Below are 24,602 nucleotides of genomic sequence, written 5' to 3' on the forward strand. Positions count from 1 at the left end.
TTATTGCAATTAATTTCTTTCCCCTTTTCTTTTCTGCAGCAGACTATGTTACAGTAATTAGATATTTTATAAAAATGAGTTATAGTCATTGAGGGTAGCTTCACTTTTACATTTGATTAATCATATTACCACGGAGGTCTGGGGTTTGTCTCCAAGGAAAGTTTAATGACCTCATTTTAATTCTTCTTTTAACCACAGAGCAGGTATAAATGAAAAGAAATAAAATTATCTCCCCCCCATCTGAAGATTACATTTGACGGTTTTGCTGCGTGACTGACCCATTTACAAGGAACAGCCTATCTGATTCTAATTAGATGCAGGGCAGAATCAGGCTAAGCAGAGCCTTGAACCATCTCTGAGTAACCCAAGCTCAGTATAGTGGTGGGGAGTCAGTGCTACTAGGCCAAAATGGCAGCTGTTTTTAATACCGTGGGTGTCTAATTCAGAAATAATATGGGGAAATGAGGGGGTGGGGTGAGGAAAGTATGGAAGTCAGGGTATCCTCCTACCCCTGTACTCTATCTCTGTGGTGCAGGGATCAGGGAGAGGAAGACATGTAGCGGAACTGCTCCAGCCTGAAGCATCGATGGTAAGTGACTCAGGGGAGTGCAGAAGCGAGAGGAGACAACGGAGCAGGACAGAGGTCCCTTGAAGAGACAGCTTGCAGCTTCTCTCAGAAACTTACCCAATTGCAACCAGCACACACACTCTCTGTGTCACTGTCACACACACTCAGTCTGTGCCACACTGTGTGCCACACACACAGTCACTATTACATACACACTGCTGCACACACTCAGTCTGTCTCCACGTCTGTGTCACAGTCTCACACACAAGTGTCTCTCACACTCACAGACTCTCTTTGTCTCTCTGGCCCGCAGCCCCATCCCTTCTGCCTCAGGCCCTGCCCCTTCCGAGGACCCAGAGCCGGCCTGCAACTAGGTACCAACATTCATCAAGTGCTCCCACCCCCCTTGTGAAAATTATTGCCTGCCCCTGTGTTAAGGAGATCCCTCTTTGTGACTCTGTCCACTGGCCAGGTCGCTATATTCCTCCACTTCTGGTATATCAAAGCCCCGCTGGATAAATTGTCTATCTGCAGCCTCTTGAAGTCTTCTGATCTATTTTTCAAGTCTGTGTCACTTTCCTACTGGCTGGTAGGAGAAACCAGGCGTATGCTCAGCTCCAGGAATTCTATGATCAGCAACCAAATCTGAGGTGAGGGAGGTGTTGCCAGGACAAATAAAATACTTTTTTAAGGGTGCAAAAAGACGTGAGCCCAAGTTCCAAAATCAGTATTCCCAGGTGGAGAGGTGAGACCCACTGTGCAGTTCAGGTCTAGGTATGCTTCAGATTTTCAGAGCTCTGGTGGGCAGACCTGGGGTTTTGGTTTGGGGCCATCTCTAACTGTCCCCATAAGCCAGCGTGCCAATGGGAAAGTTATTGTGCAGACCAGGATTTAAAGAACTTCTTAAACTCTTTTTATTCCCAAACAAAGATACGCAATTGTCAGTAATTCAAAGTAGCACAAGCAAAGCTGCATGTCAGATAAAAAGAAAGCACAGTTTTGACCAGCAAGTCCACTCTCATTCCTCCTGGACCAAGAGTCTTGCTGTAATTAATTATTTATGACAAAGGTTTTCAGGGACACCTGGAATGTAATTAAGGGCAGAAAGACCATTTCCACGAAAAAGCCTTGAATTCTTATTCAGAAGAGCTAGCTTGACCTGCAGTATCTACATTTCATTGTTTGTATATTTAATTGAAGTGCACAGGAGATTAAGAATATGTTCTGGTAGGAGCCTATCCAGCTGGCCATACTGGGTTTGCTTGAATACAGTCATTTACTTGGGTTATAAGAGGACAGCTCTGTGACTGTGTAGACTTTTAGTGTACTTTTGTTCCAACTTCATTGTGAGTGGAAAAAATGCGAACACATGAGAATCAGGTGGGATTTTCCATGAAAACACAATTTGGTTTTTAATAATAAATCTCATTTTCAGAACCATATAGAATTCACTTGTTAGCATTTATCTATAAATCAGTGCAGGAATGTGGATTTTCCACTTGATGACAGGAGGTCTTTTTCTTTTGCCAGCTTTTGATCTGTGCTGTTTAAGTCCCATCTTCATTTTTGTCTCCTGTGATAACTAGTTTCAAATTGTGCTAAGGCCACTTTCTTTATATAAATTATTATTATTCTAAATTGATCCCTGAATTTAGTCCCATATTTTTGGAGCAGCTGACAAGTAATCATGGTGACTGCATAGGAAAATGGCCACAGATTAGACACACTACACCACAATTAGGCAAACTCTTCTGAATAGTTAGTCCCTAAGTCTTTTCTAAGTGTCATAGAATCATAGAATACTAGGACTGGAAGTGACCTCGAGAAGTCATTGAGTCCAGTCCCCTGTCCCCATGGCAGGACCAAATACTGTCTAGACGATCTCTGATAGACATTTATCTAACCTACTCTTAAATATTTCCAGAGATGGGGATTCTACAACCTCCCTGGGCAATTTATTCCAGTGTTTGACTACCCTGACAGTTAGGAACTTTTTCCTAATGTCCAACTTAAACCTCCCTTGCTGCAGGTTAAGCCCATTGCTTCTTGTTCTATCCTCAGAAGCCAAGATGAACAAGTTTTCTCCCTCCAAGTATGGACATGACTGTTTTGTACCATCCCCGTCTGGGGGAATACTGCTCTGTGGGATGAGTCACACTGGTCAGTGTCCTGAACCATCACTTCAGAGATAGGTAAGTGTTGTTATCCCTGTTTTACAAATAGTGAGCTCATAGACATATTAACTGACTTGACCAAGGTCCTAAAGTGAGTCAGTAGAAAGACAAGCTGGGTCTGATGACTCTCACTTCTCTGCCCTAATATGCCACATGGGTGCCTTTTTGATCCAGATGTCTCTTTTTGCCATAAGTCATACTTGACATATGATTGATGTGATTGCTTCAGTCAAGTGTGAAAAACAGGTTACCAACATAATATTATTTAGCAGCCTGATATGATTCCAATCTGAAGCTATAAATTAAATATCCATGTGAAAAATCATCCAGCCAGTTTGGCAGAACTGCCAGAGCCTGCCTTTTTGAATGAGATATTTCAGTGCACCAGTAATGAATATTTATGTGTTCCCGTCTATGGCTAGCCATCTCTTTTGCTCAAAGCAGAGAAGGACTGGGCCATGTTCTGCTCTCTGTCATGCTCCTTTTGCTGAATATAGCAACGTTCATTGTACTTTCCTGACAGCTTGTTGGTGTTATTCTAGAAAAGTTCTTTCTGTGTTGAATTACCCTCCTACTTTATTCCAGAATAACTTGCTTGTGTAGACAAACTCTTGTAACAATCATTGTGTTCCCTGAGTACAAGGATTCCTGCTGTGAACAGTGTCTAAAAGGGGCATGCAAAGTGGGAAAAGTTCTTTTTTTCTCATTCCCTTTTCTTTTTTCTACACCTGTGCAGGAGACAGGCTGATGTGGCGAGCATCTGACCTGCCAAAAATGTAGTCAGAGCTGTGATTAGAGAGAGAGCATTGAAAGGAAAATGATTCCAGAGGCATCTCCTTCAAATATGCTACTTTCTACTTTGGATTCAGCATAGGAACTGCAGATTCTTAAAGCAGTGCCAAAGGGCAAATTTTAAAGTAGCTTTAAATAAGACCACCTAAGACTTAGGAGCTTAGAGAACTTGAATAGCCCAGTTTCTCTTTCACTCTATTTTTTCCTCCTAAAGGACAGCTTGATTGCAAGGCAGATTTTCCCAAGAATCCACAGCTCTGCTAATCATGAGCACTTCAGCCTTGCTAAATAATATTTCCCTTCCATGGGCTACTATAAAAACAAGTTCTGCACAGTAGGCAAATTTAAAATAACTTTTAATTAACATTTAAGTCACAGAAGTCTGATCATGCAAATTCATCTGCATCTCCTCTCTGTGCCTGATTGTTCTTGATTGAATATGATAAAAATAGACTTTATATGAGTTGAGTGTGGGTCTGGAACTCCCTTTACTTCTCCTCTCTGATTAAGCATTTACTTATTTAAAGTGGAAACCCTTGGATGGCTATTAACTGTGTCCTCGGTGAAACAGCAGAAAGGCATCCTGTCCAGTATGTACTTGTAGATTGCTTTGTAATTAAATGCTTTTTTTCAGTAGGCATATTATATTGTCTTCACCTAGTATGAAAATCCAGCCATGTCAGTGACTTACACACAGAAGGATTGTCTGCGATTAGCCAATGTTGTGCTCCCAAATTCCAATTCAGAAAAACAGCACTCACCAATTTACCATTTCCAGAATCAATGCTAATTTCTGTGATATGATTCAGTGCCCCTCCCATATCTGAGAGGAGAGTCTGGCTAGAGGCATAGTTAAGGTTCTGTGGAAATGCACTACAACTGCCAATTTTCTGATTATGAAGGAAACTGGATAAATGGGGATAATAAAGGTCTGTGATACTGTAGGGAATTTTCCACATAATTAAAAGATCATAGGGATATGACCTTGTTAGGGATATCAGGAAGTTTGGATTATTGAGGTTATACTGTACATCAGGCCTAGGCAAAACACCTTCCACGGGCCGAATCTGGCCCGCCAAGCCACCAGATCTGGCCCGCAGATGAAGCGGGGAACCCCAGGCAGACTTCCTGCCTGCCCTCTCATATGCTGCTGAGAAATGTGGCCATTGCAGATTTCTGTTTGAACAGCTGTGGCCCCAGGAGAGGGAGGAAAGAGTCTGTGTGCTGCTGCTGCCCCTAGTACAATCCCATTGGCCGGTTTCTGGCCAATGGGAGCTGCCTGTTGTCAACAGGCAGCTCGGGAAGCACCATCCTCCCCTCTTCTCAGGCTCATAGCTCTTCAAAAACCACAGGGCCCTTGTACCCAGTGGAGGGGCAAGGCAGGGTATCTGCTTGAGAGGGCTGCTGGCTGGGAGTCAAGTAGATAAGTCTCATAACCCAAACCCTCTGCCCTCTCTTGCTCCCATATCCCTTCCCAGATCCTGCACCCCAATTGCCTGCCCCAGGTCACAACCCAAACCCCTGCATCCCAGGCCTTATTTTAGAAAAAAAAGAATGGGTTACAAATATCCATCAGTTGCCAGAAGAGTTTTCAACAGTTCATGGTTCTACCCAGCTCCAGTGTACTCAACATGTAGAACTGACCCATGGCATTCCTGGGTAACGATCTAAGAAGATCTCAACAGCTTCATGGGATGCCATATTGGTTCAGTGCAGATCTGGCTATTCCAGATCCAACATGATACTGCCCCACAATGCTTTCTGCTGCCATAATGTAAGATACGATACAATCGAAGCAGGTAGGTAGGCTCTCCCTAGTGATTATGAATATTCTAGTTAAAGAGTTTATTCCTCATGATGGCAAATCCCTCTCCCATATGGGTTCAGAACCCTTTCCAAGGGAAGGCAAGTTTCTTCTTTCTCATAATTCCACAGGCCTTCTCTCCTTCGCTTCCCAGGTGATCTATTCAGAGATATGGTAAATCAGGGCTACTCAATTTTGGAAGCCCCGGGGGCCACCATGATACTCATAGCACATGCTGAGGGCTGCAACGTAAGCATGGTTGCATATGCATGCAAATATATATGCAAATAGTTTCTTTCACACTGACAGGCATGAATACAAAGATTAAGGCAAGACTACACAAGTCAGTTCTTCTGATATTAATAAAATGAAATATTTCCCTGATTTCCACCCATATGACAGCACTTTTAATGAGCAATGACAGTCCAGAAATTTAACTACTAAAACACATATCAACAGAAGACCACTATATTGACTACTTTTTTGTTTTGGCTCCTACCTGCAGGCTGCATGTTGAGCCCCACGTAAACCCAAACTGCACCCCAGGCCACAAACAAATGGACTGCAGGGCATGCTGCCTGTATGCCGCATATTGAGTAGCCCTGTGGTAAATACTTGTTTCGATATTAATGTAGGACCCAATGGTTTCTGGGTTTCATCATGCCATTTTCACTTTATAGTTTTAAATAGTTCTTGTCTGATTTTACTGTTTCTTTTTCATTCCACATCTAGTACAAAGCTTTGGGGTTTTTTTGGTGGTCTTTAACCAAAACCTTTTTCGATTATAATATACTGTTTTTGGTCTTGGTGTGTAATTCTGATGTGTGTAAATCTGTCATTTGGGTCTAAAACTTCGTTTGATATATATTTATAGTCAAAGCACTTTTACCCGCAGACAATTTGCATGATTTTTGACCACCACTGTGGTTGGTTTTCTCCTTTCCAGTTGTTAAATTTTACATAGTAAAATTAATTCCTGCTGCTGAACACATGAGCTGTAACACCAGCATGCTGCAGCATCCTCCTGGGCTACATTTATAGCCAGAAACTATTAAGTCTAAACCCCCCCAGTTTGAATGACAGGTAATTTAGGAACACTATAGGGTGTGCTTTTGTATATTTCTGCACTGAATATTACCCTTGATTTTCTCGCATCTGGCAACTTTCCAAGAGCACACCACCATTTCAGTTGTTCAGCCTATTTTGTTTTTGATTGTATTTCAGTGCAGAAGTATTTTTTAAGAGTCATGGTAAGCTTTCTTACCCTCAAAGAAGCTGTGAATTTATAGAAGCCTCTATTTTATTTTTAAAGCACAGAAAAGACATAAGAACTAATTTCAGAGCTGGTGGGGGGAGCAAAGCAATTCACTACAGGTTTAATGAGAATTATTGGACTGATGATTTTACCTGTGGCAGCCCCAGGTGAAGATCAGATAGCATTTTTGTGTCTATCGGTAATGGGATCTTTACTATATCCAGGAGGATATTAAATATCACTTTTACTAGAGAGCTATGAGGTAATGTCACTGTAAAATATCCTCAGGTTTGAGTTATGCACAGTCCCACTTGATACAGTATAAAGGGCCCCTCTGGCCCTTGCAAAACTCTTTTTTTGCAGTGATTGAAATTAGAGAAATGATGGTACAAATCATTCCTGCTTAGGGGAAGAGTGGAATTTTCTGATCCATTTAACCTGATTCTATGGATAATTGTCTTAGTAGCTTTTATCCCTTCAGCGTCTCATGCATGCTGAGATTTTAAATACTCAGAATTTACCTGAATGTAATTTTCTTGAGCTCCCCTCCATCAAACTCAGTTCTGAATAAATAAATCCCGCTAAATTTCTTAATATATGCTCCTTTATCTCACAAGTGTCACAATATAAATTCACGGTTTCCGCCCCAAAAACGATAACAGAGCCATATGGCTGCTCATTACATGGATAATGTTAGTACCAAGAAGATGACAGTCACTTTACATTTCTTACATTAACTTCATGTGGGGACAAGTACAAGTTTTCCTGGGATATCTTTAAGAAATTCACATTAGTGCTTAAATAACGTGCCCACTAGATGTCAGCACTTTTTCACTCAAATTAAGATGGAAGAAGTATTTACCTGGCAGCATAAAGTTCCCCCATAAGCAAACATTAGCATGCGGGACACACATATATTTGCAGTCAAAAGACTCATTGTTTGGGATACTGAGAACCAGACTGGATAAGACTACAAATTGTAGAGGAGGAAGCAATACTACATTGGCAGGGGAAAGGACCAGATAACCCAAGATCCATCTCTGCGTTCTATGGTTCTCCTAGTACTGCATGTATCATATTGTGAAATACATTCTCCAATATATTAAATGGAAAATACCCCATTTAATATAACAAGTATTCCTGTGGCACCTTGGAGACTAACAAAAATACATAGTATCATGAGCTTTCCTGGGTAAAACCCACTTCTTCAGATGAGTTGGATGAAGAGGATTTTGCTCATGAAAGCTCATACTATATATTTTTGTTAGCCTGTAGCTGCCATGGGATTAATCTTATTTTTAAAATTATAGACTAACATGCCTACCCCTCTGAGCCTCATTAACTATATTATCATGAGAGACACCATCTTACATACTCTATTGTGAGCCATACTCCGTATGCTCTGGGCTACCAACCTTAGAGACTGAAAGCTGAGTTATTTCCATGGCCGCGGCTGAGTTTCGCTAGGTAGAGACTGCCTCCTATTAATGACTCTTTTCCCTCACATCAGTGGAAGATGAAGTGGCTCAGCACTTTGTAGATCTGGACTCCTGAGGCAAACTCTGCTTTCAGTTACATGCAGAGGTGAAAGCAAAAGGGCCCGCCCCAGTGCACAGCTCTGGCAAGAACTGGCTGATCTGCAGCAAAAGCCAACAGGGAGCTTTTTAAAGAGCTGGCAGAGACCTGGGTTGCAATAGGACAGTACCTGTAAGAAATGTAAGGGTATATCTATACTACCCCGCTAGTTCAAACTAGTGGGGTAATGTAGGCATACCGCACTTGCAAACGAAGCCCGGGATTTGAATTTCCTGGGCTTCATTTGCATAAGCGGGGAGCCGCCATTTTTAAATCCCCGCTGGTTCGAACCCCGTGCAGCGCGGCTACACGGGGCTCGAACTAGGTAGTTCGGACTAGGTTCCTATTCCGAACTACCGTTACTCCTCGAACTAGGAGGGTAGTGTAGACATACCCTAAGTTACTTTCACCCCTGGTTGCTTCTATAGAAGTCCAGTGCACTCAGCAGAGTTTCAGGGGTGTAACTGAGGCCAGAGTTTGGCTCCATGTATCTTATAGAATAGTATATCATTGAGTACCCTATGAAAGTAGTATGAATCTAATCCATATACCTATGAGAGCACTCAGTGACACGATACACAGTACAATTTTACAGTGTCAAGTGATGGTAAAGGCACAATTCCATCTCTCTGGACTCTGTGTTCCCATGTCTACAATGATGTTCAAGTAGGATGTTCAAAATGACTTTTTAGAATTGTGATTGCATTTTGAAAAGTATTTTCTCTTTGCTATTGAAACTTTCCTTTTCTTATTAGCTGACCTTCACCCTAATGTTAACAACTAAAAGCTAATAATTCATTATTTATCATTATTATGTCAGCATTACTTCATTACATGCTGCATTTATCTGAGTTCCTGATATACTATTTTTTCCCACATTAGGTTTTGGTGAAGAAATCAATTAACTTATTTTATTATTTCTCCCCTCCCAAAATTCTTTAACTTACCTTGTCCATTGCAATCTCTATTTTTCCTAGTCAAAGAAGTCAGACCGATGGTCTTGGATCAAAATAAGATAAACACAAAATGCTCTAGTATATGAAAGATTTTGAGCTAATTAAAAACAGATGCAGTATTATTTAATGCACTTACTGCCTGTACAACAAAGACATCTGTTACAGATAACAGTGAAATATGTATGGGGACTACGTGTTACCACTTAGACTATTTATTCTTTTTAAATTTTATCTAAGCTACAAAATGTAGTTCAGGGTTTAGCTCATAAGTAGCTCAGATATGTCTACAACCAATTGCTGTCAAACTACTGCATGCCCTTTGGTGAAAGTTAGTAGACAGTATCCTGGCCACATTCTTTAGTTCCTTCATTAGCTCAATGAAACTGATAGCCAGTGTTTCTAAATTAGGAATCATTCTCTTTCTCTCCTCCCCCTGTTTTTTTTCCCTGAAAGTTTTTGTTACATAGTTATTTATCAAGGTTCTTTTCCCTGTCTGCCAAACCAGCAGAGACGAGTGATATGTCCATGAATTACAAACACTTCGTGTGTGCATGCATTGTTGTGCTGATGAATTGATACTCACAGTGCTGGCAGTGAATTCTGGTGGGTTGTCATTCACGTCTGTGACCATAATGATGGCAGTTGCTGTGTTTGAGAGACCATAGTTAAGATTTCCTTCCATATCTGTAGCCTGAACAATGACTGTGTACTGCTGAACTTTCTGGAAGAAAAAAAAAAAGAGAAAAATATACCATTTAATGTCTTGAGTGATTCCACCTCACACATCTGTATTTAAAGGAATACAAGAGTTACTTAGATTCAACGTGTCAGCAACAGGGCTGGGAAAAATTTACTTTCAATATTTCTTTTTTGAGGAAAATAATGTAGTAGTAGACTAAGCAAAAATCTTTTGCAAGTGTCTGCAATTTTTTAAACCTTTTCACTTTGTCAGAAAGTGACTTTTTTGGCTGAAAAGCAAAGTATTTTTTAAGCTTTTGGCAACTGAAAACTCACATTTTTTTAAAGTTTTGGGCTTTTTTGACAAAAAGTTAAAATCTTTCCAGAGAACGTTTTGCTGAAAATTAAACATTAATAATATTTGTTGCAATATTCCTATGGAGAACTGCTTCCCCCCCCATAGTCTTCCAACCAGCTCTGGTAAATTGTTTTTTATAAAACCTAGGATTACAAGCAATATTTTCAGTACACACCTGAACACAAATAAAACTCAATCATAATCGTTTGTTGGGAATCAATCATTCTTCTGCAGTGTTTGAAATCTAAATGTTGCCACCATCTGCTATTTCATGAGACGCAAAAGGTGAAATGACTGGAAATAAAAGGGCAAACAACTAGTCTGTTTTCATTTTCCAACACAAATGGAAAATAAAAAAAATAAAAAGGAAACAAGTTGTGTAAATATGGACAAGTAAATAACATTTTAAAAATCACTTCACCTCTAATAACCTGGAGCAGGAACTGACCCTGTCGATGGAAAAACATGGGATGAGCCAAAGGAGAAGGGAGGCTTCCTTCATGGAATGATCCTTCGTTCTGTTTGAAACTAGGATTTACCACATAGAAATAGCACAGCATATGAGAAATCCCATGAAATCTATATAAATCTTGGAATTCAGTGGAGACCTTCTGAGCGGGTTCTAGGAACCTAGGCTGGCCATTTGGGTTCCCGGACAATGCAGCTTTCCCTGCTCATCACAGCTCTTAGGGATTCCTCTTCCAACTGGGTTTTCACAGAATGGGGGAAGAATTGTACAGACTCAGGATGTTTTAGAGCAGGCTTCATGAAGTTAGAAAAGAGATGCTGCAGTTCCCTCAGCTGTGGCCTAGACTTCCATCTTCCTACTGGCTCTGCATATGCAATCTTGAGATTCACATGCAAAAGGGGAAGATACTGTCACAGAAGATCACTTCTATGTGTGGCTCATGAGTGAATGATTTTCCTCCTATAGTCAAACCTTGGCATTCTTATTAAGTCCTCACGTCTATGGTGATGAAGCTAATATAAGAACCTCTATTCATTAGCACAGAAATTGGGCCTTACTCTGTATGTGTCCTAAATGACCCAGGAGTCTGCTGCACTTCTGAATACCAAGCCAAAACTAACCTTTAAAATTGCATCCCGGGAAAGTCTCCATTTGCATGATGTTATTGATAAATACAGGACTAACAGTGTGGAAAGCAGGCTGGAGACAGGTCCCCACCCCAAAGCACATGCAATCTAAATGATGTGCAAAAACTGAGGAGGTGATCCAATCAAAATTGCCAACAGGAAAGGTGACGCTAAGCACCAAGCCACAATCATTAAGCATATCATTCAGTCGTTTTTTGGCTCATACATCTGTCCTGCAGTGGGAAGGGTACTGGAATTGATAGGTCATTTGGGGAAGGTGCATTTTGAGAAGGGATGACAAGAAGGAAAAGATGGAGGCACACTGGATTGGGCTGAGTGGTTTTAAGGCATATAAAGCTACCTGAAAGAAAACCAAGCCACAAGGTTTGAGTGACTTGGTGAAGTAAAGGGGAACCTGAGATGAGTGAACGGAGATAGAGGGAGAGTGTTACATAGGAACTAGTTTGTGCAGGACTTAGATGCTCAGGACAAGGAAGATGCCTGGGAGCCAATGAAGATAAATGGAGAGGTGGAGGTTGCCAGAGCAGCTGGCATGTAGAAGTAAGTAACAGGATGATGTTTTTATGGCATGAATGAGTGGAAGCCCTGTTTGGTTTCTATCTGCAGATGTTAAAAGTAGTTGTCTGAAGCTCAGAAAGCGGAAAGAGTTGCTAGTGAGGATTAGTTCAATTTGGTTTCATTCTCATTGCTCAGATAGTGTTGCAATAATGTTACTGCCCAGCCTCTATAAACAGGAGGCCGTGATCTCAGCGTTATCCTCACTCTGGGACTGTTCAGTGTTAGGTATTAACTTTCTGATGGGTGTAACGATATGTGATATCACCTACCAGCTTTCACTGGCTCACTGTAACTAGAACCCGTGTTGGAGGTAGTAGTGGGGCCCTGTTAACTCATACTGCCTGGGATGAGGCCTCTGGTTTTTGTATAATAAAATCCAATTGAGGAATTGGTCAAGGCAGAAGATGTATGCCAGGAAATTGTGGTTAAACCTTAGGTTTCCCCTTTATAATGCCTTTCTCCCAGGCTTACTCCATGAATGTTTGTAAAACTCTTGGAGAGCCAAAGGAAGCAAGGTACTGTAGAATAGAAGCATTGTATCGTTATTAATGAATAAACATTATGATTCGCTCTCAAGAGATAGAGAATTACCATGAGCAATATTAGTGTTTATGTGCAGCCCAAATGCTCATGTGCTCAATTATGTTTTTAATGAGGTTTAAGCAATGGCGGGAGTGGGAGGAGTAGGGCTGGGGAGGGGGAGGGAGATTTAAAAGCAATCAGGTCCCACAAACATTAGATAAATCAGATGGAAGTTTATATTGAAGACAACAGTTCAACAATGTCTGCATTTAGATGGGTGACACCACTTCCAATGTTCATTACTGCAGTGAGATGTGGAGCATGCAATTCAAAGTGTTTCATATTTGATGGTTTAGTTTTTGCACACTGTTATAAAGGCTTCAGTGCCGCAGTAACATAGCAGAAGAAAAATGGTCCTTATTTTCCTTGAAAGAACAGGACAATAAAACATTTTTTATCCATGTTTTCTCTTTCTTTCCTTTTCTTTGTAAGTTGCCGTTTTTTTGTGTTACTTTGTTTGTGACCCAGCCCCTTCAGGAGCTGTTGAGAATAGATGCTACCACTTACAGGTTTATCCATTGGAACAACCTGGGACTGTCAGAGCCACTCACGACTCTTGTCTTTCTGTCTTGCCTCCAGCTAGGGCACTACAAAGACAGTTTGGTTTCTGTGTCAAAAACAATTCAGAAACTCATGACACTGTTAATGCAAACTTGACTCTGAACTCGAACTGCAGACCTTGGATAAGGTCACACTTAGCTCCATGCTATGCTGAAAAACTAGATGGTACTAATTCACATTGGGCCTAATTCTGTAAAACTCCTTTAATTCTTGGATTATTTATTTATTAAGCCAAAGTTGCTTTGAAGAACACTTAGTGATAAAATCCTCCTGACAGAATATTAGCTAAGGGACAAGCAAGTCTTATTTTAAAAGGTTTTGTTACTTCATTAGCTGCCACTCATTTGAGATACTCAAAGAATGAATCTGGATAACATCAGACTAATCGGACAGCTGGGTGCCTCTTGAGAAACATCTACCTGTTGTGAAAAACAAGCAAACAAAACCCAAACACAGAATATTAAAGGAAGGAAACAATAAAAATAGGACACAAACCAATCAAACACAGCACAAAGCTGGCCAATGAAAAAATGCAGCACAAGGACAACAAATTCAACAGTGTACAGTCAAATGTTGACCCCACTCACAGAGAGATTGTTTGCAAGGTAAGAATAGGAATAGAGAAAAGAAAAGTGCAATGAAAACAGAAACAAGGGTAGGGGATCCAAACCCAGTCAGAAAAACAATACAACAGCTAAAGTAAATGAGGCTGAAGCATGTCCCACCAGTAGATAGTGAGGGTCCTAGGAAATAAATGAAGGCTCGTTAGTCAGGGACACAGGGTGAGAAGCAAACTGCTGGTATAAAGCTCTGGTGAAAATCAATAGGGAAACACTGATTTCCACCAGCTGAAGATCTAGTCTACTGCATCTAGAGTAGACAAGGAAAAGTGTGTTGTCTGAACTACCAAAGAAAACTTCTAACAAATGCAAAATAATCCATCATTGTGGCTGGAACTTCACATTGCATTAAGCCTACAGACAGACAAAATAAAGGAGAATGTGGTGTGTAAAACCTCAGGCATCAAGTTTGGACCCCTTTCACTGGCTTCATAAAGACAACTATGCCTAAGTGATTTGCCTGTGTCTGAATTTCTCGGCTGTGCAGAAGGCCAGCAGAAGGCTATTATACCCATGAAGTCCTACTGTAACTCCTATTCTGAGGATCTGGGTAGGATTTAAATCAGGGGTGGGGAACCTATGGCCCCGCTAGCTTGCCTAGATCTGGCACCCAGGATTGGGGAGCCTGCGCTGGTGCTAACTCCCCTACCATCCCTCCATGGGGCTGGGGCACACACAATCTAGTAGCCTGGGTCCTGCAAGGCTCTGGTGTGTGAGGGGAATGTGGAGAATGTATTTCTCCTTCTCAATCAAGGGCTAATTCGGTGAGGGGTTTTTTTTTTTCTTTTTTTCACTTCGCACTTATGTGAGGCCCCCGACTGATTTTTCTGTGGGTCAGCGGCCCCCAACCCAAAACAGGTTCCCCGCCCCTGATTTAAGTGGTGCATAGCTTGGCCCTCTGTAAAGGGGTGAGGCCATTTGCTCCATGTGTGGCCACCGGCATGAGTAATAGGATACACTATTCCTTCCCATCAGCTTCATTCTGAGTATGTGAAATGTTTCATACTGTTCATTATATCTCCTCTGGATGCTTGGCTTAATATAACTCACTTTATAGTGTGTTGGCAAAAGGTACAAGCTGTCAAGCTATACAGAGCTCTTCGTCAAGTGTAAGGAAATCCATGGTCCAGAGTTTTTGGTGTCTAGCAGAGTTATGGATTTAAGTTCACAGGCTCACTTTCTGAAGGTGCTGAGCAGGTTTCTTCTAAACATGAGTATTGAAAAATCAGTATGCAGTGATCACTTTGTAAAAAAATTTTGTCCCTGGGTAACAGGGTGTTATTGTCAATTATCATTTTTTTTCTGTGTGAGCTCATTTGAAAGAGTAGTCATTGCCTGATTTCACCCACACAGTTGTTATTGAGGCATGGGGTGCACTGGATGAGGTACACCACATGTTGGGCTCATCTAGATTACACTGTAGCTTCGAAAGAGGATATGCAAAATCCGCATAAAGTAGATTTCAAAAGTGAAAGTAGTTGGGATGCATTTTTTTTCGGCAATCCTCCTCCCCCGTTTCTTGAAAAGCCATGTAAACCTCATTTTTTGAGGAAGAGCGGCTTTTTGAAAAAGGGGGGTTACCAAAAAAACTGTGTCCTGACTTCTTTCACTTTTGAAAGCTCCACTTTCGAAAGCGAGATCGGAAGAAAATATGCAAATTCCCACAGAATTTGCATATCCTCTTTCGAAACTTCAGTGTAGTCTAGACATAGCCGTTGTGATACGCATGTGTTGGGCCCATGAAGCTTGAAAGATGTGTTGTAGGGGGAATTGATCATTGTAGCCGTGGAAATCTGTCTGCAGATTTTGTATCTGATGTTCTGGCGGGGTTGGGTACCACTCTGAGTTGGTGTGTCCTGGTCTATGGGGAGATGGCTTGGGATGAGGAGCTTAACAAGGCTGAGGTGATGTGTGAAGGCTAGAAGAGTGGGAATGGAAAATATTTCTCTCAGTATGTGGTCCTCATCAAATATGGGATCTGTTTGATGATGCCTCACAAGGGTTCCAGAGACAAACAGGGACACTGGTTTTAATGGATCATTACAACAACTTGTAACAGAACACACTGCCTGCTACCTTTAATTGCCTACTTCATATTCTTTATGCATAACAATCTAACCCTCAATTTCCTACTTCACGTCAAGTGGCCACCTACAACCTGCTTTACTCCTTAAGTTTAACAATCTGCCCTAACCTGTGTTTTCCTCAGCCACTTTGGTTATCTTCCCCAGACCTGTAGAAGAACTCTCTGTAGCTCAAAAGCATGTCCCTTTCAACCAAAGGAGGTCCAATAAAATATATTACCTCATCTACCTTGTCTTTCTCATACCTTGGGACCAACACAGCTACAACAACATTGCAAAACAAACTTTATATTTCTGGCCGGGGAAAAAGATTACAGATCATTTTTATGAGTGATTAAAAGATTCAAAATATAACAAAACAATCTTTTGGACCATGTAGAGGTTATTTATAAAGTAAGGATACAGCAGAAAATCAGATCTCCCAGCATGCTCTATGTACAAACAATTTTGAAAAAAAACCCAAACCCAAAACAATCTTCTGTCCAAAAATCACTACATGTTTTTGCAACAAGGATTTAAGTGAAGAGGTTTTCTATTTTATGACCCCTTTCCTTACCACAAATCAATATCACTGAGCTGGCAAGTTACATGGCCAAAAACAAAGGAATCTGTGACCTGAACAAAATTACAGTTATTACATGTGGCTATCTCCATCAAGTCACAGACTGGCATGACAGATACCTTTTCCAAGAACCTAGCTGCACAAGTTATTGTTGTGAGAGTTTATAAACAAGACTAAAAATATATTTACAAAGAGGCTCTAAAGGAACAGGGCATTTGGCAGCAAATAAAGCAACAATGAATAAAACCTTTATGTGATTTAAGGTCCAAATGTTCAAAAGCACATGCACAGTTGTTTTATGCACAAAACTGTGTTCCCAATAGACACCTGTAATGCATGCAAATTGGGAACTGTATGTCAAAGTCTTGACATACAGTAATTATGTGATTAAATGAGTCCACATTAGTATACACAGAGATTGCAAAATTCAGACCTATATTTTTAAAGCACAGTTCCAGTATTAAGTAACACTTTTCTAGATGTGGGTGTCTGGCTAAATTTATCACCGTGTGTGTTAAAGAAATAGAAGCTTACAGGAGTGTTGCATTTGAATGGGGAATTACTGGAGAGACAAAGAGAAAATCTACAGGTTTTAACATTTCTTCTCACATCTATTTTTACATCTTCTCCTCTTATATTTGTACGTTTTTCATTGGCTTCATGCTACTGTAGTAATGCTGAATGCCAATGAAAGTAAGCTTAGTGAAATCCTCCTTGGTTAATTTATTTCAGGGCCAATAATAAATTGGTACAGGTTGAACTGCTCTAATCCGGCACCATCTGTGATCCAGCATGATTTTAGTTAGTCGGATGTCCATTTACCATGGGTGCGGCCAAATTTCCTGAGGTCCCATAAAGTTTGTTTAAGCTACCACTCCTGGCTCTCAGTGCTCTGTGCTGTTATTTAGCTCTAATTGACCTCTTCGTTGGCCACTGCAAGTGGCTCATCATCTCTGCTGTTGGTGGAGGTGCAGCCAGGTAGTTCTGCATGAGTGCTGCCTTCACCCTTCCTCCCTTCCTCCCCCCCCCCCATCGCCATTACCGAGCACTGACTCTGTAGCTCCCAGCCCTTTGTCCAGGAACCGCAGCCAATGGGAGCTGCAAAGGGTGGGGTGTCTGCAAACAGAGGCAGTGTGTTTGCTTGCATCAGAGCCACCTGGCTGCACCTCTACCAGGAGCAGCAGGGATGGGGAGCTATTTGTGGGGACCACTGGAAGTGAGTGCCTCCCCCATTCAGTACCCTTAGCCTCTCCCATGCCCCAACCCCTGCCAGACCCCAGAGAGTGTCTCACACTCCTGCCCCACACATCCCTGTGCACTCCGAACTCCTCCCTCTTAGTCAATTGGCATTTTTAATTTAACCCCTCTCCCCACTCTCCAGCATGCCTGAGAGACGGATTTTTACTGTATGTAACTTCAGGACGTACATGCGAAAAGTTGGCATAAACAGACCAGTTTTAAATGGGAAATATGTTCAGCTATTCATAGACAGCACCAGCCCAGGGCCTAATTGCTGCTGAACTCCCACCTCAAATTCATTTGAGGATTTAAATGAGACCTAGGGGGAAAATGCCTCCCTGTATAAGCCCTTGCACAGTGGTGACGTTCCACATTCAAGTACTGATTTGTGACTCAAAAGTGACTAGAGACACAAGATACTTAGAAATAATTCACACGCTCAACCTACTGTTCACTCTGATTCACTGGCTGGAGCGCAGGGGGATTCTGCCCACAATGCCACATCAGAAGACGTGCTCTATATAAACCTTGGGAGAGCACTGAAAACACCATATGTCAGGGTTTCTTGAAACAGGTAGAGTGAGGCCAGAAGCTAGCCCAGAATTTTTATTTTAACACGTCAAAGTTTTTGACAGCCGACTGCCAATAAATAGCATTCCTCTATCAACGTGACTAACAATCACAAATTCTGCTTTTTTAATGTAGGCAGGATCTGAAAGAATGTTTCCATTATAGCTAACTGGAATGGGACAGAAACCCTGGGTGCAGCTATGTAAATACAGTTTGCTCCTGCTTTGCTTGGGTATCTTAGATATTCAGCAGATGAAGTGGTATTTTGCTCATTGTAATCAACTTAATTTGTGACCCAGCACTAGGTATGTTTGTATTAAATGCAGGGATAGCTAAAATATAATTCCCATTGTTTGTAATGTTATGGGACTACGGAAAAGTAAGACTGTGCTACATTGTTCCAAAGGTAAGGGCTCTGTTAGCAGAAGGAATCTTGCAAATGCAGGGACTTGACTTTTCAAAGCTTTATAGAGGTAAGAGGTCAGGGAAGGTTATTTTGGCCTGGAGGCCATATGGCTTCCCCTGCTTGGACTAGTTTGACAGGCTTTTCATCCTCCCCCCAACACACACTGTTCAAAGAACAGAGCTAAATAGACATCACTAGGTGCCTCTCTTTTTATGCTAATTGTGTTGGAGTTGTATTTTTCCTACCCTACTTGCTAAGAGTTGAAATCACTGGGAACTGAAATTTTTGAGACTGATGGGTAGAGGAGGGCAACTGAGAGCCAGGTAAGGGGCGGAGAGATGCCACAAGCAGCCAGCAGAGTGGCGATGGAGAGGCGAGATGAATGGCCAATAGGGCGGCACCAGAGAGCAGTGAGCAGGCAGATGGCAAGTGGCCAACAGAATGCGTAAGATGCCTCTTCACCTCCCCTCTATTCCTCAGTGGTTGCACCTCTGAAGTCTGGGTCTGCTCTGACCAAGGGCAGCAACTGTGAGTGGGGAGCAGAGAATGGCTAGGCATGTGAAAGGGACATTTACATTGCTGGACTTAAGAACCTGTGAGGAAAAGGACATTGTTGTGGTTGGGGCTTTTACATGTGGTTTTGGTGATGAACTCTGTTTGTGGTGTTTTCCCAAATTAATGCCATGTTACTTCAAACTCTGTGCATTGCCTCTCAGAGGCACCTAGAGGCATTGGGTGAATTTCCCAGATTACTGGGAAGAGGCTGGAGCCAGTTCTGTGTTGGATGGATGAAGAGGAACCCCTAGATATTGAACCTGGTCCAGTCTGCTGCTGGCTCTACCCAGCAGAAGTATTACATTAAAAAAAAAACCAAAACATTTTCCTCAGTGCTTTAAACATGTAAAACACTCTCACATCTTATATTATATGCCTGTTTCTTTCCTAAGCTATTAACCTTTGTCTTTTAAAATGCTGTGATAGGCAAATGCTTTCTTGTTTTAAAAAACACCTTCTAAATTGACAGATGCTTGATCATTTCTTTCCTGCTTCAGTTTTTTTAGGGATAAGTGTCAAAGCTTAAATATAAATGTGAATCCAGTTCAATCCACATGCGTTAGCCTTTAGGATTTTTTATGTGTGGTCACTTCTGAAAGCACAGTTCTTTCATTCTGCTGTAGTGTAGACCATCTCAGTAATGTTATGAGTTAACTCTAGCGCTTTTGCATGAGGAAGTGTTTTAAGAGTTATCTGAAGAAAAGTGGAAATAATATTAATCTTTTTCATTATAAAGTTAAAAACAGCGCTAAACCCTCGTGCTTTGTTTGCTGGCTTCTGAGCAGGCTTGGACACAAGGAAGCAGATTCTCTGCCCCTGTTTGCTCTTGTTGTGCTGCTCAGCTGGTGTGGCAATAGCAACCTCCTTTTAGTATGCAGCTAGTAGAGAGAATCCCTGATAGGCCTGGAGACAGTACTGAGTACTCCTATACTTCCTTGCCTGAAGTCCCTCCTGTACACATGGCGTGTCAGAGGTCCAATGCTGCAAAATCTCATGCTCTTATCAGGAAACATGTAGGTTTTGGTATTTTTCTTGAAGACCTGGCTTTGGGGATCATGTGAGCATGTGAAAATCTCACCTCAAAAAAGTAAGTTTCTGGCCCACCTGGGTATGGAGAAAGCTCAGAAACATACTCAGTACAAGCTGGAAAAGAAGAAGGCAAATAAAAAAGAACCCCACGTTTATTTATTACAAAATATCATGGCTTTTAAGACTATCACATAATTTCAGGGGGCCTGGTTCACGATTTTTTACTGCTTACAGTTGACAAACCTGAATGTCCTCCCCTTGGGAAGGCAAGTGGCTGGAGCATCATCTACTCCAGCTATTCCCCTTTTGCATACTTCTTTCAAGTGGGTTGAATTTTTCCCCTGGGACACCAGATAATAGATGGGTGTGATCAAGGTTTTGGAAAGCAAACCAAAAAGTCAACAGAGCCACCCTGCTCCTGTGGAACATATAAACAATATATTTAAAAAGACACTTCTGTGTTAGGGAAGGGGCCTGTTGAAAAATACAAGAATCAAAGTAGTCAGTCAATCCCCACGCAGGCTCCAAGATATCTATCATGTTCTGACCTTGGGCAGGCACCATGGATGGTGAAAACATGTTTTAAAAATGCTCTGTATCGGAGGTTAATAGCATAGCATGTTCTGTTTTTACCTGATACTAGCTCTAGATTATGAGTTGCAAAGGGTGGGGTCAGAGGCCACATCATTTTTTATTCTATTTGTTTGGTTTAGAAGAATGCCATTACTTGCACATGGCTGCCTGAGACACACTAGGCTGTGTAAAAAAAAAAGAAGCTGTTAAACCCAAAGAATTTTTTCATTGCTAAATAGCACCTTTAAATTCATCTCATTCTTCAAAGTTGACACAAGCACCTACTTTCTAAATTGTGCCTCTCTAGTTAAGTTTGTGTCAGCGTTTTCAGGGGTTTTAGAACAAGGCCATACACTTTGTTTATTGACTGAAACTTGGCAAAAGGCACAGCAAACATGGAACAAATTGAAAATAAAAGGTTGGGTTGTTTTCAAATTCGAGAGAGAGAGAGAGAGAGAGAGAGAGAGAGAGAATCAGTGTTTTCAGGTGCTTTTTTGCATCCTTTTAAAAATTAAGGCCCCAATCCTGAAGATGGGGTGCCACATTTTCATAGAGTCCTGTCAAAGTCACCGAGGCTCTGTAAGTCAAAACAATTTGTCCAGGTACAATATATTGAAAGGTCTGGATCTAAACTAGTCCAGTCACCAGACTAGGTGGACAATATTAGCAGTTTTCAGACTTTGTAAATTCTAGAATTCCTTCCACGAAACTGTTTCTATAGATAAGCACAGTTATCTGTTTCATGGTTTTCCAAAAATAATTCCAAAATTAGCATACTAGAAAATATTGTGCTTTAGAAATGTGCACTACACATCCCAGCCTGCTGTGGGCTACATGTGAGCTGAGACGCAAAATAAGGGATCTGAAAAGTAATAGTGCAAGAGGCGATGGTCTAGTATATGTTGTGATCTTCTTACCTCAGCAGAAAGCAAAGAGCAACTTAAACTTAAGAGATGTCACTTTCTACTGATGTTAATATTTTGTATGCTGATGAACAGAAGATACCATTTTCATTTTATAAATTTCTTGAAAATAGGATTGAGGAACAAGAGTCTGGCTGTGGCAATTTCTGCAAAATGACTGTATTATTTCCAGCTTTTCCAGGACAACAAAATCTACAACAAAAGTTTAATGTCTAGTGGCCACACAGCAAACTGTCATTGTCAGCACATGCCCTTCAGTAAATATGTCAGAGTTGCATTCATGGTGCCGACAGTTTGTGTTTGCGTTGTTGTGACAATGGCAGTGAGTGTTACAGAAAGCTAATCAGGTGCCATGAAGAAGGTAAGGGGAATGATGATATTAAAAACAAATTGCCCCCCTCTGGAGTTTTCCAGAGCAAATCCTTCTTTGCAGTATGTTACTTCTTGGTGATTACCCAAAGGCCATGCTTTAATTTTAAAAAATCCTAGTTATGTCCCTTGTACTCTCATAATCTGCAAAACCTTTGCTGTCAAATGCTGCCAGAGCAATTTAATAAACAGGGAGAATGCCTTAATGTATTCTGAAACCTGAAAACCACCCATCATTAGTCCCACATGCTGTTTCCCTATTTTCTCTGCTTTAAGCCATTTAGCTGCTACAGCTGTTTTCTTTGCAAATCTGACTTCTGTTTTTATCAGCCTGATTGTTTTTTGGTGCATCTGCTTTGATTAAAAAGAAAAAAATACCCGACATGATTCAGTTTTAGGGAAAATTGTCTCCTTTCTCCAACCCTGTTGGCTGGACTGCTTGAAAAAGATAATCAAGAAGACTAAGATAAATGTAGCTCAATGAACATTGACAATATCGTCCGCAATTTATATTGTGTCTCTCATTTTTGTAGGGAGATCAGAACTGTCATGATCATGGTGCCACTTTTCATGGGTAGCTGAAGAAATGCAGCAGTCACAAGTTTTATATCCCTGGAGACTCAGGTTAACTCACCCACCTTAAAAAAACATGCTAAAATATTTCCAGTCGATGCCATTAAAGGTATTTGCTACATGTGTGTATATGTTTTATATTTATCTTGTTTCTAACAAAGCACTGAAAGGTCTAAGATTTTGTACCCTAAAAATGATGGCACTTTGGAGAATTGCTAAGGAGAATTGACTCTGTATAGAATGAACAAACTACTCTGCTGCAAACCTGGTATCACCCAAATATGTAATGAATTACTCCACTTTGATTTAATAGCTTTGCTTGCTTCTTGCTAACTACTTATATTATAACACGAAAGCAGGGGGACAGCCGAAGAATGAAGGAGCAAGTTATATTGGAGAAAAGCTACAGACTGAAATTAAATTCAACAAAATGAAAGGTTAGTGAGAAGAAGTAAAACAACTGAACAGAGATTAATGTGCAGTTTCTCCTACTGTTGTGTCCCCGACTATTTGTTTTATACAGTATGGGCAAGCTCACGTTGGCTCCCTGGGTCGATTGCCGAGAGAGATTCTGATTGACAGTATTATTGGAAAAGAGACAAAGGAAGTACAGACTAAGGGGAGTTTCTGTTAAGAGAGAGCTCTGAAGGCAACTGACTGTTTCTCTGCCCACTGAGGGGAGCACAACCTTCATGAGCTTTCACTTCCAAATTCTTCTAGGGAAACACCATTGATGTCAGCAGGTAGTCACCAGAGTAAGGTTCAGATCCAATTTGCTTCCACAGAAAAGAGGTAGTGGCAGCGGTGGGTGGATCAGTAACTCATCAGGCCACGTCTGTATACTTATCCATGGATCGGTGCTCCAGAGATCAATCTGCTGGCATTTTTTTTAGTGGGCCTAGAAGGGACCTGCTAAATCGAATGCTGAGGGCACCCCCGTTGGCACTGGTACTCCTACTAGGGAAGTCAACAGGAGTGTTTCTCCCATCGATCTTCCGCTGCGGGGATGGCACCAAAATTCAAATCAAGGTACATTGGCTCCAGCTATGCAATTAACGTAGCTGGAGTTGCATATCTCGATGCAAACTTATCCCCGAGTGTAGACTGACAGCATCAAAATTGCACCAGGGACAAATTTTGTCCAATGTGTGTAGCAGAACCTGTTGGCTCTGACTGGATTGGTGGTATGGACTGACTGAGACATTGAGGGACAAATCCTGCCCCCAGCTCACTGTAGCTGTGTTGTACAGGTGGAAGAGGCTCTGAGGAAGCTGTCACTGTAGCTGCATTGTACTGGGTGGGAGGCGGCTCCTCTGGGGAAGCTGTCTCTATAGCTGTGTTGTACAGGTGGAAGAGGCTCTGAGGAAGCTGTCTCTATAGCTGTGTCATACAGGTGGAAGAGGCTCTGAGGAAGCTGTCGCTATAGCTGTGTTGTACAGGTGGAGCAGGCTCTGGGTAAGCTGACTGCACCACCTGTCCATGCAGAATACAGCTCTAAAAAGGATCACTGTGCACAGGAACCTCCCCTCCCCCATGGAGTGGGGACACCAAGACAGTGCAATACACTCCAGCAGGCCCACTGACAAGGTGAGAGGGGGGCAAAGAGAGTAGTTACCCCAAGGCCCAGCGATTCAACAGGGCTCAGGGCTCCCAGTTGCTACAGCTGTTTTTGTAGGAGCCGCGGCAGCTGGAGCTCCGGGCCCTTTAAATTGCTGCCAGAGTGACACATGGCAAACTTGGGGTGGCTCTCAGGGCTGGCTGGGAGAGATGGAGGGGGGCAGTGTGACACGCGCTGAGTGGCTGCGAGGGCTGCATGGGGTTGGGGGGCTGGCTGGCACACTCTGGGCGATGCTGAGGGCTGGCTGCTCCAGCCCTGTCCCTTCCACCTGAGCCCCCCTTCTGTAAGTGAGGAGCTGCCCCCCTACCTTGCTCAGGGGCCCGGCAAGTCTGTCAGCCCCCCTTGCACTCCAGCCAATAGGCTGACAAAGTGGCCCTGGAACAACTGGAAAATAACACCTCTGCGCTTAGCCCACATGTCTCCAGCACCCAGTGGAGCTATTCCACCTGAGCAGTGGTGAAGCATAACAAGGTAAGATTTCTTTAAACAAACAAAAAACCTCTG

The 24,602-nt window shown here is 41.9% G+C and overlaps 1 protein-coding gene across 1 annotated transcript in view; it reads right to left on the reverse strand.

Annotated features, from left to right (window-relative positions):
• Positions 1-24,602, reverse strand: part of CDH4 (cadherin 4) — an 821,769-nt gene that overhangs the window by 73,090 nt on the left and 724,077 nt on the right. Inside the window, exon 8 of the mRNA XM_075901106.2 lies at positions 9,708-9,845. Coding sequence (XP_075757221.2) covers positions 9,708-9,845 — 138 coding nt within the window. The remainder of the gene's footprint in view (positions 1-9,707; positions 9,846-24,602) is intronic.

This window comes from Pelodiscus sinensis, chromosome 17 (genome assembly GCF_052426305.1).
Source record: "Pelodiscus sinensis isolate ZL-2025 chromosome 17, ASM5242630v1, whole genome shotgun sequence".
In the NCBI taxonomy this organism is placed as follows: Eukaryota; Metazoa; Chordata; order Testudines; family Trionychidae; genus Pelodiscus; species Pelodiscus sinensis.